A 17,404-nucleotide genomic window follows, 5' to 3' on the forward strand; every position below is an offset into this window, starting at 1 on the left:
ATTGGAGGCAGGGGAAACGGAAGAAATACAGATGTTATGTTATTTTCTGGCAAATTGTTTTATTCTGATGCATGGCTGTGCCTACCTATTTGGATCAAGTTAATAAAAGATATTCTTAAAAAGAGGGAGGAATCTCAATGATTTGGCTTATTCATACTGGTAACTGAATTATCTTAAAAAAAAAAAACCTTTGCTTATACTTTGCACTAATAAGCATCGTGTAAAATGATGATGTGAATGGGAGCACACATAGCAGGAGGTATAAACAGATTACAAAATCTACCACCCCCAGATCTGAAGATGCCTTGTAACATCTATGGAAATCTATTTTCAATTCTTGCTGTAGGAAGAGTTTCCCCCCCATTGTTTGAACTGCCATAATCCAAGCTCCGCTTCCTGCCTCATAGAACATTTATACAAAGCCACGTATAAAATAATCAGTCAAGAGAATTTTAAGATGTAGCTGGCTGACTGACTGCTGGGGCTTTACCATGATACGTTTATGATAGGGACTAAGACTGATATCAGCCAAGTCCTGCATTTATTCCCAGACCAGATACAGCGCAGGGAGCCAGGACTGACCAGAGAAGAAAGTACGGCCCGGGACAAATCATCCTGAGTGGAGCCCCAGAATGCTGACATGTGCGGCTCCACCCCCAAGCTGACAGGAATTTACACCTCTGAGGGCAGGGCTACTGGCATAGCTCAGGCCCAACCCAGACCAGCCCCCCCCCAGAACAAGGCCTGGGGCACTTGCCCCTATTCATCCCCACCTAACGGCAATCCTGCGGGGAGCAGCACCAATAGCTTCACGCTCTCCAATATCCCTCACCCATGTCAGGATTTCAGTTTGTTGCATGCCCATCCTGCCAACTAGACCAGTTGTGAGTCACTGTTCAGGGATGAGGATATTTGTTCACTGGGAACAAGACTGAGAGACCACCAAGCCTAACTGGAACCTTAAGAAGCTCCACACCCTGTATTCTGTGCTACTTTCCTGAGCCAGCCGGTCCACTGACACATTTGTAAGAACACAAGTGCCATGCCAGGTCAGACCGATAGTCCACGGAGCCCAGCATTCTGACTTTGACAATTGCTAAGCCGGGTCACTTGGAAGTGCCTGAAAGATCACCTTCCTATGGCTCATTCCTAGATGTAAGAGGCTGTGATTCCTAGGCCCATCTAGTTAATAAGTGTCCATGGATCTGTCCTCCAGAAACTAGCTCAAACCCCTTTTATAGTCATCTTTGCTATTAATTTTGATAATATCCTCCAGCAACAAATTCTACAGATTAACTGTGCATGGACTGAAAAAAAACACTCTCTCAAATTTGGTATAAATCTGCTACTTGTTACTTTCATGGTATGGCCCCTAATCCTAGTATTATCTGAAAGGGTAAATAGGCATTCCCTCTTTAACCCGTTCCCACTCCCATTCATAATTTTAGGAACCTCTATCACAGGGGTCGGGAACCCATGGCTCGCGAGCCAGATAATGCTCTTTTGAGGGCTGCATCTGGCTCGCAGACACGTGTCGCCATACTTCGCGGTTCCCCGCTGACCCAGCTGCTCCCCGGTCCTCCGCCGCCCGGGCTTAAAATGCTGTCAGCCCGGGCGGAACGCGGCAGGACAGCTGGAGTCAGCGGCACTGGCGTGCTCTCTTCTCCTCCCCCCCCCCCCCCGCGGCCCGGAAGAGGAAGTGGAGAGCATCGGGTGCCTGCGCGGGAAGAAGAGACCACACTAGCGTGGTCTCTTCTTCCGCGCAGGCACCCGATGCTCACCACTTCCTCTTCCGGGCCGCGGGGGGGGAGGAGAAGAGAGCACGCCGACTGGAGTCATCCGGGTGCCTGCGCGGGAGTCAACGGGTGTCAGCCGGGTGCCAGCGCTGGAGTCATCGGGTGCCTGCGCGGGTCTTCCCGCGCAGGCACCCGATGCTCTCCACTTCCTCTTCCGGGCCGCGGGAAGAAGAGAGCACGCCGGTGCTCTCTTCTTCCCGCGGCCCGGAAGAGGAAGTGGAGAGCATCGGGTGCCTGCGCGGGAAGAAGACTGCAGCGCGGCTCGGAGGAAAATGAAAATCTTCAACCGCGGCCGATGGGACTCCGCCTTCGCCTCCGCGAGGGCTGAAAATGAAGGAGGTTAGCGTTGGGAGGTGGCTGCTGCTGCCGCGAGTTCCCGGGGGGGGGGGGGGGGGGGGGGGAGAGAGAGAGAGTGAATGAGCGAGCAAGCATGTGTGTTTGAGATCCTGTGTGTGTGTGTGAGTGAGAGATTGCATGTATGTGAATGATTGAGAGCCTGTATATGTGAAAGAGAGTATGTCTGTGATTGAGATCCTGCCTGTGAGAGAGAGAGCATGAATGTAAGTTTACCATTGGGAACCTGTATGTGTAAGTTTGTAATTGAAAACCTGTTTGTTTGAAAGAGTATGTGTGTATGATTGAGATCCTTTGTGTGTGAGAGAGATCATGTGTATGTATGATTAAGAGCCTGTGTGTATAAGTAAGAGAGAGATCATGTGTGTCTGTGTCTGATTGACAGCTGGTTTAGGTGATGGAGCATGTGAGTATGTGATTGAGAGCCTGTGTTTAAATGAGAGAGAGAGACCATGTGTGTCTGTGTGATTGAGAGCTGATTTAGGTGAGGGAGCATGTGAGTATGTGATTGAGAGCCTGTGTTTAAATGAGAGAGAGAGACCATGTGTGTCTGTGTGTGATTGAGAGCTGATTTAGGTGAGGGAGCATGTGAGTATGTGATTGAGAGCCTGTGTGTAAATGAGAGAAAGAGAGGACATGTTTGTAAGCATGTGAATGAGAGTCTGTGTGTGAGAGAAAAAGACAGCATGTATTTATGTGATTGAAAGCCTGTGTGTGTGTAAGCGTGAAAAGATAGACAGCATGTGTGTAAATGTGTAATTAAGAGCCTATATAAGTGAGAGAGAAAAAACATTTGTATATGTGAGTGACTGAGAGCATGTGTGTATAGGTGTGTCATTGAGAGCCAGTGTGAGAGAGAGCGCTGGTATGTGACTGAGAGAGGAGAAAGTTCCAAGCAAACCACCCCACCTCCTGCTAATTCAGAACAATCTCAGGACACCTGGATATCAAACGTTCCCAGGTATGCAGAGCAAAAAAAATTTTGTATCCTTATTATTTTTCATTACTGGATCTTTGTGTCTGCTATTTTGAAATATTTTGTTGGTATCTGGAAATGTTTTATATGAGTTTTTAATTATTGGATATTCCACTCATCAGCTGTTTCGAAATATGTTCTTTTTGTTAGTACAGTTTTACTGCTGATGATTTTATATTTCTTGATTTGTTTTATAAGGATGTGTGATGTTTCTTTTTTCCTTTGTTACACTGCATACAGAGACTCTGGCTTGTTGCAGTTTCCAATTCAGTTTTTGTCTGCATGCTTCTTGTTATGCGTTTTGGTCTCTTATTCTATGTTAGGTGAGGGACAGCACGTGATTCAGGTGAGGTTTTCTGCTGGCGTGTAGTTTCTGTGTAGGACTCTATAGCAGCCTGACTTGGTCCGTTTTCCTAATAGGAGATGTATTGGTGTCTTAAGGCCTGGTGTAATATTTTCAGAGACTTATTGTACTTTAAAAGTGTGATCTTACATAAAATGCACACATTTACTTGTATTTAGTTTTAAACATATTGTATGGCTCTCATGGAATTACATTTTAAAATATGTGGCGTTTATGGCTCTCTCAGCCAAAAAGGTTCCTGACCCCTGCTCTATCATATCCCCTCAGCTATTTAGGGGAGTGGCCATGTTTGCAGGAGAGTCAGAAATGACTGTAGTCAACTGCTCCACCTTGCCAGTGACGTTACACAACGGAGCATTCCTGCCAACATGGCTGCTCCTTAGGGGGGCTACAGCTTCTTTAAGAATAAACAAAAATTAGAAGCCCAAAGTACAGTAAGTTAGAAAATGTCTATCTTAAAAAAAGCTAAGTTCATATTCTATCAAGTGATGTTAACTCACTACCCCCCTCCCTATTATCATGGATGGGACCACAAGTACTTAAAAAGGTGGATATAAATGATAATATGAATAAAAGAAACATGTAGCATCTTAGGTATAACTGCTAGATTTCATATTTCATAATCTATTTTGTTATCCTTGCTTCTTCATAAATAGGATATTTTTAACCTGAGACAGCAAACACGTAGGACCGTGATGTACTGACACTTGCCCTGTGCACCCCTACAATCTCATTCTCCTCATCTGAGAACAATTCTGACCACAAATTACTCCTATTTGGTATATCATCTCTGCGACATGTATATCATGGCTGCGACATGCAGGAGGCTCTGTGCATGAGTTTGTTCAGTTTGGCTGTGGTTAGAAGCATGAGCACTCCTGGGAAAGGAAGACCCAGCATCCCTCAAGAACGACACCTAACGCTCAGTAACTGATACCTGAAAAGGGTGTTTTTCATGTCCCTTCATTGCGGCAGTGATATCTAGCCTTCTGGAAAGTTGCAAGAGGAACAAAGTCCAGGATTTAAAAAATAAATAAATAAATAAAAATCCCATTAAGTCAGTGACTCTTCAATCCAGTCCCCTAAGACCATCAAACATGTCTGGTTTCAAATAAATGTGCATGAGATTTTTTTTATATCAATCTCGCTCTTAGAGCCAACGGAATCAAATCAATCTTAGGCATACTCACTGGTGATAGCCTGAAAACCAGAATGGCTACGGGGGTTCTGCAGGCTGGGCAGAAAACTACCAAGGTAAGGCAGATTTGCTTATTTTAGTTACTTTGAAAACAGGGCAATGAGGAAAAGAGTCAGATTAGGACTGGATTTGGGAACCACTGAAGTAAGTAGTAAAGGAAGACCCAGACCTCTCCCATTAATCAATAAGGTGGGTTGCCGGAGTGGAACAGGTGAGCTGGAGGCTGGAGGCAGCTAGCTAGGAACAAAGCTACATCACTGATCAGAGGAAATTTGAATTAATCTGTGAAAATGTCACCCTAATCTTCATCCAATTAACATTTTGTGGCAAAGAAATGATCACACAGATGTGTCTCATGATAGTTGTGGTGGCTATCATTAACCTCAACAGGGATGAATTAAAGTGAGAAACCTTAGCTGCACATCTTATTTTGAATATGATTTCTCCAACACCACCCCTACTCCTACCCTCCACCCTCCCCCCCCCCCCCCCCCCCGGGCATACCTTAAGTCACCCACGTAGTGCGTGGCCCAGGAGAGGCGCACCCGGGAACGTCCCACCATGTGCAAGAAATTGGTGACGCCTAGGATGTTCTCGGCTGTTTCAAAAGCAGAGTTCCCCCGGCCAAGGATCAACACTGACTGACCAGCAAAATCAGCGGGGTCCACCGAAACAGACTCATAGCCCTCCATGTACTCTGCACCAGGGACATTCAACATGTTCGGTATCCACATGCCAGTGGCAACCAGAAGAACACTGCCAATGAAAGGAAAGAAAAAAAAACATTAAAAATATGTCTCCTAAACTTAGACTTTGGAGCAGAGGGAAAGAGAAAACATTCAGATGGAAGGAGAGAGAGTCAAAGAAGATGTAAAAATGTAGGCGGAAGGAATGGTGTACAAAATCCCACTGGCAATATTTTTAGAATTTTGCCTGGTATTAGGAATGGTCTTACCATCCATTCCTTTCTACTAAATCTTACAAGTCAGGATCAATGAGAACTGCTTCTTGGGGAGTTAAATATACCGGTAGCCACAAGATGTCCTTTGATAACACTTCCTGGGTTCTCCTTCTCCAGCTTCCTACAGTCCTTCCCCACTAAGAGAACTCCTCCAGCATTTCTTTTTTAAAATTTTGTATTTATTGAAAAATTTCTGTAACCATGCAAGCAGTCAATTAAACACAACAATAATCATATAACAGAAATAGACACATTCAAAATAAAAACATTCAACTAGTCAGCAAACTTAATTATTGTGAGATGGAACACACTCGGTCAAATATAACTCCAGTAGTGTAACATCCCCCTTCTTTAATAAAGTTTATCATGTTATATTTAAGGTACTAGCCTTTTAGGCCTTCCCATCTTTACCTCTGACTCTTCCACAAAATCCTAGACAAGTTTCCATATATCCCAGGACTGGTCTAATTTTTTGTCCCAAATTAATCCCTCCAATAAAAGAATATTTCACAGCCGAACAGGTTAAGCCACTACATTCATCATCAATTAATTTTTCCTTTCAGCAGCAATACTCAATCTAGCTGCCACCAACAACCTTGTCACCAGTTCTGTTTTGGTTTTTTCTTTGTGTGGAAATCCCCTTTATTGTTACTCCCACAAAAAAACTCCTCCTGGAGTCATTAGCAATGCTGTACGGGCGAGGTAGTTTAAGAATGGTTACCTGCTTTTAAAGCTCTCCTTTTGAGCAGTAAGCCATACCTCCCATCTCTTACTATACACAATAGTCTCCTTCCAGACAGCCTTGATTCTCGAGGGCTGCTTTTCTTCTGACAGTTCCTTCTTTGTGGAAAACCCATCTGGCGTGCACTAGACAATGCATTTTCTCGTTCTACACACCGGCACTCTTTAATAATCTTCCTGCAGAGGGTGAGCAACACGACCAATACCGAGCGCTTTAAGACAAATCACTAAGACCTGGCTTTTCAGACAAGCCAAGATCAAAAAGAGAGACTCTCGAAAATGTTTTTTGAAATTAAAAAAAAATTAAACAACGTAAGTTTAAGAAACACTTGACATAAGGATGAAAAAGACCTCAGAGCCACATATGCAAACTTTTCTGTGGAACACAATACTCATATCAATAAGTAATTCAATCATAGGTCTTAAAAACCTTCCCTGTTTGATTCTTTTATTTCAATTCAAAAAACTTCAAAAATCTATGTATTCTGTTTTCATCTTTGGAATTAAATATCAAAGTTTTGGATTGTTCAGCTGCATGTTAGTTCTTCAAGTACAAATTCGAGAATACGTACAATGATTATACAAGAAGTGATTTTTTTTAAAGTGGTCAATTTTTTATAGAAAGTAAAAAAAAAAAAAAAAAAAAAGATGAAAACAGAATGCATAGATTTTTGAATTGAAATAAAAGAATCAAACATGGAGGGGTTTTTTTTTAAAGACCTATGATTGAATTACCAGGAAACCAATGAGCTTCTTCACCAACTACCTGTTCCCAACTCCACAGCTCAGAATTCTGGAGAATCTAGAGGGGAAAATAGACATGTCTGAGAGATTACCAGTACAATCAGCGGAGAGCCCTACTTTCTCTTCCTGTGGCTGCATTCTAAAGAAAGTTTAAAAAAAATTAGGGCTAATAACTTACAAGTTGGCTTCATTGGGTACAGAGTTGGAATTTGTTGTACTTGTGAAAACTTGGGGGGTGCTTTTAGCAACAACTTGTTATGGGAGTGAAAACGATCTTTGATACTGTGCCAAGCTGAGCTCATAAAATAATATGCTAAATCTACACAGCGTGTTGAGCTGCTGTGGGGTAACTAGCTGGCGGGGGGGGGGGGGAGAGAATGTCTGAAGGGGGGGATATAAAAGAAATGCGAGTCATTGGAACTGGCTCATGGGGATAAATATTGTGGGAGATTTACCCAGGGCCAGCTCTTCCATTAGATGAAGTAGGCAGTTGCCAAAATGCCGAGAGCAGCAAAACTCACTGCACCAGAGCCGCACCAGCGGCCCAGAGGTCAGAACGGCGGTGCCGATTTTCCCTCCTAGCGAGGCACATTATCTGGACACTGCCCCCAAACTGCCTCTCCCCCACCCCCGGCAATGAGCAGCTGATCAGGCTGGAGGTGCATTTGCAGCCTCAGACCCAATGCTTGCAAAGGTTGCTGCAGCCCAAACAATGCCCCTTCTCTGCCTCTTGCCAGGACAGCCAGGCAAGAGGCAGTTAAGGGAGTGCATGGGGGAGGGGGCAATGCTTCCTCCCGCCCCAAGCGTAAGAGAAAGCTTGTACTGACTCAAAAAAGCAAGAGGCCACCAGTGCAGCTGCTCCAAAGGTTTCACCTATTCATAGCAATCAGGTTTTTGGGGTTTTCTTTGCAGCCACACTACTTTTTTTTTCCTTCTGACCTCCCTGACCATGGGGCCAGTCAGGCAAGACATCACTGGTGTTGGGGCTGGGACCCAACCTGAAAGAAATTGAAGAGCTGAGCTCTGTTGTTGTTGGTTTTGGGTTTTTTTTTTAATAAACGTTATTGCTCCCTCTAACAACTAACACCACCACAATTGCAGGTTCTTGCTCACAGACCAACAGACGAGTGAGGTAGAATTGCAAAAAAGGAGAAGGAGACCACCTCTGGATAGAAAATGGCATCAAAGCACTTCCCATGGCTACTGGTTTATTCCCATCAGGGACTTCTTAGAACTTCTGATCCTCCTATTAAATGGTAATAAATGTTTAAGAGACTGAGGGAAGGATGAGATAAAAAAAAGACACTATGCTGCTGTCGAAAGTGGAGAGAGAGGCCAAAAAAGAAGCCGACCTGAACCAGAGGAAAAACAAAAATAAAACAGAAGCTGCAAGAAAGGTGGCACAGAAAGACAGAAAAAAAAAAGTGATGAGACAAACTGGAACAGAGAAGGAGAAGAAATCCTTGAGAGACTGAATCTGGATATAAAGCAGGGAAGCTGGATGTCCAGTTCTCACTCATGGGTGACATTATCAGATGGAGCCCGGCACAGAAGTTTGACTTCAAAGTTTCGAGAAACTTTGTGCATGCGCTACAGGACATGTGCAGTCTGCTCTCTATCCACATGGGCTCCTAATTTAGCTTAGACTTGACCCAACTTCAAGGGTAGGCGGGCAAGTTTTGTGAGGACCGATATCCTGTTTTCCTCAGAGAACACCTCCTGCAGGCAAGCAACTCCGCCTTCTCCGAGGACAAGCAGGATATCAGTCCTCACACGAGGAATCCCTAGCACAGTCTGCCCTGAACAAAAAAAAGAGGAAAAATTCCAAACAATATCAAGACATTTTAGCATTTTCTGGTGGTTTCTTTTTTTTATATATCAAAGCAGCCTGGGCGGGGCAGAGGGTGTCACATGATGTAGTGTGAGAGAGGGGATGCATTTTTCCTCTGCTCAGAGACCCCCATTCCCAAACTTGCTAAATTTCATGGTAACACTTTGCGTGATCGTGCTCTCAGGTGACATATTCTGGGGTATATCAGGCCAGAGAGAAAAGAACTGAAACAGGCATATCGAGGGGGCGACAGGAGCTAAAGAATCCAGTGAAAAGAGAAAGACAAGCTGAAAATCAGACCTAGTAAAATGGCAGAGGCAGCAAATTCACCTCCTGGCTTCGGACGCACCAGATTGCAGCGTCCGAAATGGCAGCAGCAGTAGCAACTGCACTGGCAGACACATTTGAAAAAATATAAAACTAAATGTGATGATCTATCAGCTATGCTGACTGATTCCATCAAGCGTATGCAGGTGGCAGAAGATTGGATATTGGGCCTGAACGATTGTGCATGTGACTTAGAAAAGGAGGTGACGGCTTTGAAGGCCCTTGTTACCAGGTACAAAGAGAAACTTGATGACCTGGAGAATAGATCCAGGTGTGGGAACTTGCGATCTGTGGGTCTTCTGGAGCTTCCCAATAATGACATTGCGTGAATATTAGAATCTTGGCTGCCGACGATGTTGGAAAGAATTGATATCAAATATCACAAAGGGAAAGTTTCCGATGATTACATTCAAGCGTAGACCAATTTTCATGGGTTATTACAATTGGAAGAAAAGCAGAAATTAGATTTGCTAAATTATACCATGCAATAGGAGAGCCAACCCATTGCCCTCTCTTAGAAGAACTGTTAATTGACTGTTTGTGCCATGCTTTCCATTGATCAGGCTGGGATAGCGCATACTGATGTCTTCAAAGGATGGGGGATGGTTGCAGACTTTGTGCCTCAGTGTGAGAGAGATGAGTGTGAAGTATGAGTGCAGTGGAGAATGGGTTGCAGAATTGTAGTGATGGAAGGAATGCGCATGCATGTTGGTGAAGGTCTCTTTGAAGGATTAGAGGGTGGGGTGGTACAGGTTTGTGGGGGGTGGGGTGAGAGATTCTTAGGATGGATGAGTGTTAAGGGCCGTGGAGTTCAGGCTCATATTGTTTAAAGCCAAGATGAAAGGGGAAATTTTGGAAGACGTCACCAGAGAACACTGGGTTGGGATGTTATATGAACATTGTTTTATTCGATATTGCAAATTGTATAATTGTATAGGTTTTGGAGATTATTGAATGGGACAACTTGTATAAACATATGCGACTATTTGATCTGATATTTTGATTTGTGATTCTGTTCTCTGTTGAATAAATAGAATTTAAAAAAAAAAAAAAAAGAATCTTGCCTACCACAGGTCCTTATGCTGAACGATCCTCATGGGCCACTTAAAGTTGAGCGTGCACACCGTTTGGGGAATGGAGCAGCTGCTAGAAATAAAATGTGCCTGGTGATCGCTAAAACTGCTCAACTTAGCTGCGGATCTGCTTAATAGGTGTCCTATTGTCCTGGGTAACTTCTGTGCTCCAAATTTCTACTACCATGGGTTCTTTACCAAGATATTTTGTATCACTGGAGATTTTAATTGCTTACATGATCCTTAGATAAGATGACACCTGGAATGGGGCAAAATCAAAAGCAGCTACAGAAATGTCATTATCTATTTCAGAATTTGGACCCTGTGGACGTTCGGAGGGCACACATTACCTGCTCACGCTTAGAATATGTTTTAATCAATAGTGCTGCTTTTCCCCAAGAAAGTGGAGTGAAAATAGGGATGGCTGCTCTCTCAGACCATTTGATCATGTGGATGGAGGTTGAGTGCTTCCAACCCCGTGACTCAAACATTTTGGCAGTTTCCCACGTACCTTGATAAAGATCTGGGCTTTCGGGAATATTTATTAAAATGCTGGGAGGCATTTGCAGAAGCAAACGAGCTAACACAGAAAGAGCCCAGTTCTCTTTTGGGAGACAGCTAAGGGGGTATTGAGGGGAGTCATTATCTACTTTGTAGCATGGAGGCAGACACCTATTAGCCGAGATATCCTGAACTCAGAGCGTCAAATGCAAAGGGCAAAAAGGGCTCAGGAACCGTACACTTGTGCTACTAACTGTATTAGTTTGTACATAATTATGTCTTTTATGAGAGAAAAATACTGTCATAATTGTTTATGATTGAATGGAGTTTTGTTTGACTAAGAAACAATTCTTGCTGCATGCTTACAAGGTCAGTACTTAACTTGCTAGGGAGTACATCTTACTGCCTTCACAGATTCCTCCATGGCCCCCCTTCGCCCACAGATTCCTCCAGTAGTTCTCCCTTTTCTCTAGCCTGCTAGTTTCAAGGCCACGAGCAGTGCTGAGTGCTGAAACACCTGGCAATTGCTCAGGGCAGAAGGTGTAAGGTTTAAAACCAGGGATTACAACATGGCGATTATAAGCGGTGAACAAAAGACAAGAAGTCCACCATTTTAGAGTATATACGCAGAAAGTTTTTATCATCGATAGCTGGCAAAACTTCAGGAATTGTTCTGCGTATATGCAAGCCAAGGACATAATATACAGATGCAAGGTGGGATGGGTGGGAATGTTGCGGACAAGAGCAGAACAGAGAGAGAGAGAAAGATTCAGCATCTCCAGTATTGTATATCTGTCTGTTTTGTTATTTGTTTCTGGTGTTCTCAAACACCTGTTCTGTACATATATTATATAGGAAAATATAGTTTTTCATTATTTCACAAAAGACAGTCGATGTTATTTTCTTAGTCTGTCTTGCGTGATCCAGACTACAGGGCAAATACCCCACTCCAGAAGAACCTACAACAGTAACAAAGCGAGATTTTAGGAAGTACAAATTGCCCTTAACACCTTGCACCATCAAAGAGCCAAAAAGGGTCTGACCTATTATTGATATAAATATTTTCAATATATTAACTAAGTGGGGAGGCTGTTATCAAGTTTAACAAAAAGATGGCATGCTGCTCGATTTATTAGGATCATGAGGGGGATTCCTGGCAACTTGGTACAAACTAACAGAGTTATGCAGAGTTTTCATTGATTATTACAGCCGGCTATATTCAGCAAAACTGCCGGACCCTTCTCAGGTATGAGAATATTTAGCTTCCAATTGGACTGCCTAAGTTGACAAATGACCAGGAGTCAAAACTGAATCTCCCTATCCAAAATGTGATGGAGTTTCAGACAGGTATTCAGAGAGCGCAACTTATGAAGTCTCTTCGCCCAGATGGCTTCCCGGCCAAATTTTACAAGATACTAATGAACCTACTTCTTCTTCCCTTGCGAGGTATGACAGAGGAAGTTATAACAACTGAACCATTCCCTTTCTTCTCTAATAAGGTCCATATTGCAGTACTTCTAAAACCGGGGGAAAACCCAGAGTCTTATAGACCTATCTCCCTACTAAATTTTTGATCTCAAGCTCATAGCAAAAATTATGGCTGATAACTTGGGTAAAGAGTTTGCCAGTCTAATAGGTGAAGCACAAGTGGGCTTTGTAAAAAAAAAAAAAAAAGACAGAGGCTCTGTGCTGAATATTTGTCCTAAGGTTTGATGCTGACAAAGCCTTTGACAAGGTGGACTGGTTCTTTATGATGGAGACTCTGCGAGCATTTGGTATAATGGGCTATTTTCTACAGGCTGCTCAAGCTCTGTACCATAAGCCTTTGGCCTTGGTGATAGTGAATCGCTCGCTCTTTGGACCTTTTGCAATATGTCCCGCTATCTGCAGCCGTTTTCATACTGTCCTTGGAACCGCTTCTTAAAAAGATATTATGCAATCTTAATATAACAGGGGTTCCTATTGGCCCACAGGTGACTTATACATTCAAAGCAGCCGCTTCTGCGGACATCTTACTTCACATTACAGGCCAGGTTAATTCTTTTGAGCAATAACTGAATTTACAGGATATGGTGCACTGGCCGGACTTGCTCTGAACTTGAACAACTCTGTATCCAATGCAGGATACAGTAGTGAATTTACTCGGGACTTCCTTCCCAATGAGGTAGGCTGGGGATTCCATCAAATATTTGGGCATTACTGTCTGTAAAGATGTCACAAAATTACATAAAGTAAATTTTCAATGACTATATGATGACATTAAGCGCTGACTTTTAAACTGGGGGGGGTGTGGATTTGCCACCATCATCGGTTGGACGGGTCAATTTATTTCAGATGATTGTTTTGCCAAAATGGCTTTACTTCAAACATTACCAATTTTTCTCACTTCTAAAAATGTATAGGAGATAAGAGTCCTTAGTTCATGTCTTTCTTTAGAGACACTGAAAGCCATGTATAGCTTAAGCTTTGGCTATTCTGATGGGGATTTGGGGGGGAGGAGGGGAATAGGACTGGCAAATCTGAGGTGGTATAATATGGCGTATTTACTTGGAGATATAGGGGATTGGATGATGAACAAAAGCTATTATATGCCTCGAGCATTAGAACAAGAGCTGGTTTTCCTTAGATCTTAGATATCTTCTGCATTGCACTGCCTCCCAGCTCCCCAGGCAAATATAACATAGTGAACTGATCAAGCCACTTTTGAAGGCATGGTGCTGGGCTACGTTTAACTAAAATTGAATTGTAGGATTTCTCCCTATTGCAGGTAACTAGAATTTCCAACCAGGAATGCGATCGGCTGTTTTTTAACAAATGGGCCTCCCTAGGTTTGTGTAAAGTTTGGCACCTTTATGGAGACAATGTTCAGATGGCCACTTTTCAGGAATTACAAAACAACTTTAAATTTGGAGCTAAAGCATTTTTTCTGCATACCTATAAGCGAGGCACTATGTGTGCTCTTTAAATACACAAGAGCGCCAACTAGAGAAGAGAACTTATATTAAGACTTGTTTGATCAGGAGTGCCCCTTCTCACTACACTATCTCAGGAGTTCTAGAAGTTTCTGAAAAACAAAAAAAAATTCATAAACCCATGGACCATTATTCTCAAAGAAGTCACTGGCGGGAAGAGTTGTCCATTGATCTTATGGAAAAAAAACTTATGTTAACTATTTTAAAAGAATTAAACAACTCACGGGAAGTATCGATTTGAAAGACACCCAATATAAATTCTTACTCTGTTTTTATATCTCACAGCAGCAAGCACGGACATTGCATTTGAGTACTTCGGATCTGTGCCTGAAGTGTGGTTGTACCAGAGGTACTCCAGGCCATCAGTTTTGGAGATGCCCCAAAATTCAAGGTTTTTGGTGGAAGGTCAAAGGATTAGTGCTCTCTGTTACTGGGACAACGGGTGCCTTTAGATGTGGGGGTAGTCTATTTGATGATTTACATGAAGTGCCATTTCACGACAGATAGGAACAACTATAGTTCAGGTCTGGGATGGGACAGAGTCCCTCTGTTTTATTTGGGATCAGGAAGTATTATTTCCCTAGTGAAACAGACTCGACTGCATTGCCCTTTAAAAAGTAGGAGAACTCCTTTTGCAACAATTCCTGAAGCTGCAGCCCTGACCAAGTGGTTTCAGTAGGCAATTTGGACCTCAAAGTATTATTTTTTCATATTACCCAGGAAGAATATCCGGACCATGTCATTGTGTGGATTAGTCTTATGTTAGCTTAACTTACCTTATCCTATTGTCTTCATCTAGTCAGCTGTTCTGTGCACAGAAATATTTTTCTCAGTCTCATGTTGGGTTTTATGTAATTTTGTTTTCACCTTTATTTTATGTAATCCGCCATGAACTGGGGAGCAAGCAGGATATGCATTTTTAAATTAATTAAATAATCCTATATTGAGTCCGCTCGAGGAACTGGCATTGGCACCCTTTTGCTGCATGCCAACGGGGATTCTAGCAGGGATTTGATATCTGTCCGCAAAGACACCGATGCAGTGGATGCCGGTGCACCGATGATCTGCATCCTATGAACCAGGGCCTCCTTGATCTTCTCATCCAGCTCCTCCTCAAAAATTGCCAATGCCAGCACGAGATGCAAGAAGAGAGGCCACATCTTCCAGGCACACCAGAGGTTTACTGGTAATGGACACCTGCATTCTGGGAGACTGTTGCAATTCCCAGGATAAGCTCTCCTTTCCCTGGGAATGCTGCAGGGAATTCCAAGACTGCCACCAGAACATTCCCCGCTCCCAGCACGGCACATCTGCCGAGACCGATGCTGATGTTTCTTGACCTTTGCCCACTGCATGTCAGAGCTCCACAATGCTGGTACCTAAGAGGCTGAACCCTTTGCTCCCTTCAGAGAAGAAGAATCAGTCGGTAGCCTGTTTCCCTGGTCCTGTCTGGTGCTTGATGTTGAGAGGAACTGAATTCTCCTCTATGTCGAAACACAGCCGGTGAGAAGTGCGGCTCCCGAGTCCCTTGATCTTGATGCCTCCGATGGCGATATCAATGGGCTGGGCTTAGAGCACATGAAGTGCCTTTCCATGAGGTCAAGCCAGAATCGATTCCCTCTGGGAGTCACAGTCCCACAGAGGGGATATCCTGGACATTATGGTGGGTTCCTGGGCAAAGGTCACATCTATCATGGGGGATTTGTGATAGACATGAGCCTTTCGCACAGGCAGCACTTTTCAAAGCCGCTGGCTTCCTTCTGCTTCTGGGGCGTCTGAATAAGGTGAAATAAAATGACTAGAAGTCAGGAAAAAACATGACTTATCAATGTTTATATGTCAATGAACCCTATTTTAATCTATGAGGGGGGAGGGAAGTGGGTTTTACGGTTGACAGGGTTGTTACAATACATGGTTTAAACATGTGGGCACTGGGAAGTATTACCCAGTGAACCCACTCCTGTTTATTGATATGCGTTGTACCATTGTTAAAAATCAATAAATACACTTAAACATAAAGACATGACTTATGCCACCTCGATTAACACCTAACAGCCGGAGAGAGAGAAAAGATCCACGACCAGTGGGCTCTATGTAAAAGATGAGACTGAACGGGCCCACGTGTGAGGCTTGGCATCCTGCTTTGTCCTTGGAGGAAGGAAGACTTGCTGGAAAGGAAATTCTAGAACATGCAGCCATGAAAGAAAGTTAAAAGGTGAGTGGGGGGAGGGAATAGAACCAGGAGTAAGAAAGAAATATTTCATCACAGCAATGACGATGAATGCATATAACAGCTTCTCAATATCCAGAAAACTATATATTTTAAGATTAAATTGCTATTTCCTTTCCTGGAAAACCCTCTCCCCATTCCCAGACACCCTTATTTCCTGCATCATGAAAGCCAGGGTCCAAAATCTGCCTATCAAACTTCTGACCGCCTTGCTCCTGGGCAGATGTTTGGGGATGCCATTACCTACACCGGTAGCTTTGCCCATTCTGGTCACGCAGGAGGAAATAATGACCGTTCCAGGCCTGCAGGTCTGTGTGCAGCTGGACACGGGTAATGTTGGTGTTGTACTGCACCCGGAGCCCGAGCGCTGTGCTGAAGTAGTTGAGGTAGCGCACCATAGCATCGGCATGGGGGTAGAAATCCTGAGAGTGGTGCCTGAAGAGCAGGCGCTCCGTGTGGCTGAGCAGCGAGTTCCAGTCGTGCCGCAGGTTGAACTCTCGGTTGCTGAGGCCTGTATATCGCTTGTTGATGCTGAGGAGCTTGCGGTGGCGTGGGTACAGGTGAAAGAAACTCCCGGACGAGTTGCTGCGCTCGAAGATTACGTAGTCCCTCCCAGACTGCTGGAGGAAATAGGCCATCTGCAGGCCCGAGGGGCCAGCCCCGATAATGCAGTAATCCTGGTGTCGGGGAGAAGAAGTAGCCCCAGCCCATCCCATCCACAGGGCGAGAACCAGAAGCAGGAGTGGTCGATACCTCCCTTGGGATTGGGGCATGACTGCAACAGCCCAGCCAGACCTGTTAAAACAAAAAGCAAAATAGTTTGGAAAGGTTGGGAAGACTACAAAATGCTACATGTCCCTTCGCATCTGAAGGCACACAACAGCAGCAGCAGCCGCTATCTTGTTATAAAGCACCTGAAAATGCTACATTTGTGGGCAATGTACAACTGGATTATCTTTAGGCTGTGATACTTTTTATTGACCCAGCATAAGGATTATCCAGAGGTGATGCTGTAGCTGAGCTTTCTGGAACACATGGGTCCTTTTTTCAGATGAGACCCAAAAAAAGATCCTACCTGGTCTCTGGGTACATGCTCCATCAAAACTGCACATAAGCAAACTTTTTTTTTTTTTTTACTTTTCAAAACAACCACCAAGACCAAGGAGGTAAAATTGCAAATGCACGATCCCAAAAGAATATTAAAAAACACTCTGCTAAATGTGAATAATGTTCATTAAAGAAAAAAAATGGAGGAAGAGACTTCAGATGCCCAAGCAAAGGCTATGAGCCAGTAGATTGATAATCAATATCATTGCGAAACTCCATTACTTAGTAA

At 43.7% G+C, this 17,404-nt stretch overlaps 1 protein-coding gene across 1 annotated transcript in view; it reads right to left on the reverse strand.

Annotated features, from left to right (window-relative positions):
• The window catches only part of FOXRED2 (FAD dependent oxidoreductase domain containing 2), a 72,113-nt gene that overhangs the window by 32,829 nt on the left and 21,880 nt on the right, over positions 1 to 17,404 (reverse strand). Inside the window, exons 2-3 of the mRNA XM_029590413.1 lie at positions 16,312 to 16,863; positions 5,193 to 5,444 (exon numbers count right to left, since the gene is read on the reverse strand). Coding sequence (XP_029446273.1) covers positions 5,193 to 5,444; positions 16,312 to 16,863 — 804 coding nt within the window. The remainder of the gene's footprint in view (positions 1 to 5,192; positions 5,445 to 16,311; positions 16,864 to 17,404) is intronic.

Source organism: Rhinatrema bivittatum, chromosome 2 (assembly GCF_901001135.1).
Source record: "Rhinatrema bivittatum chromosome 2, aRhiBiv1.1, whole genome shotgun sequence".
Lineage (NCBI taxonomy): Eukaryota > Metazoa > Chordata > Amphibia > Gymnophiona > Rhinatrematidae > Rhinatrema > Rhinatrema bivittatum.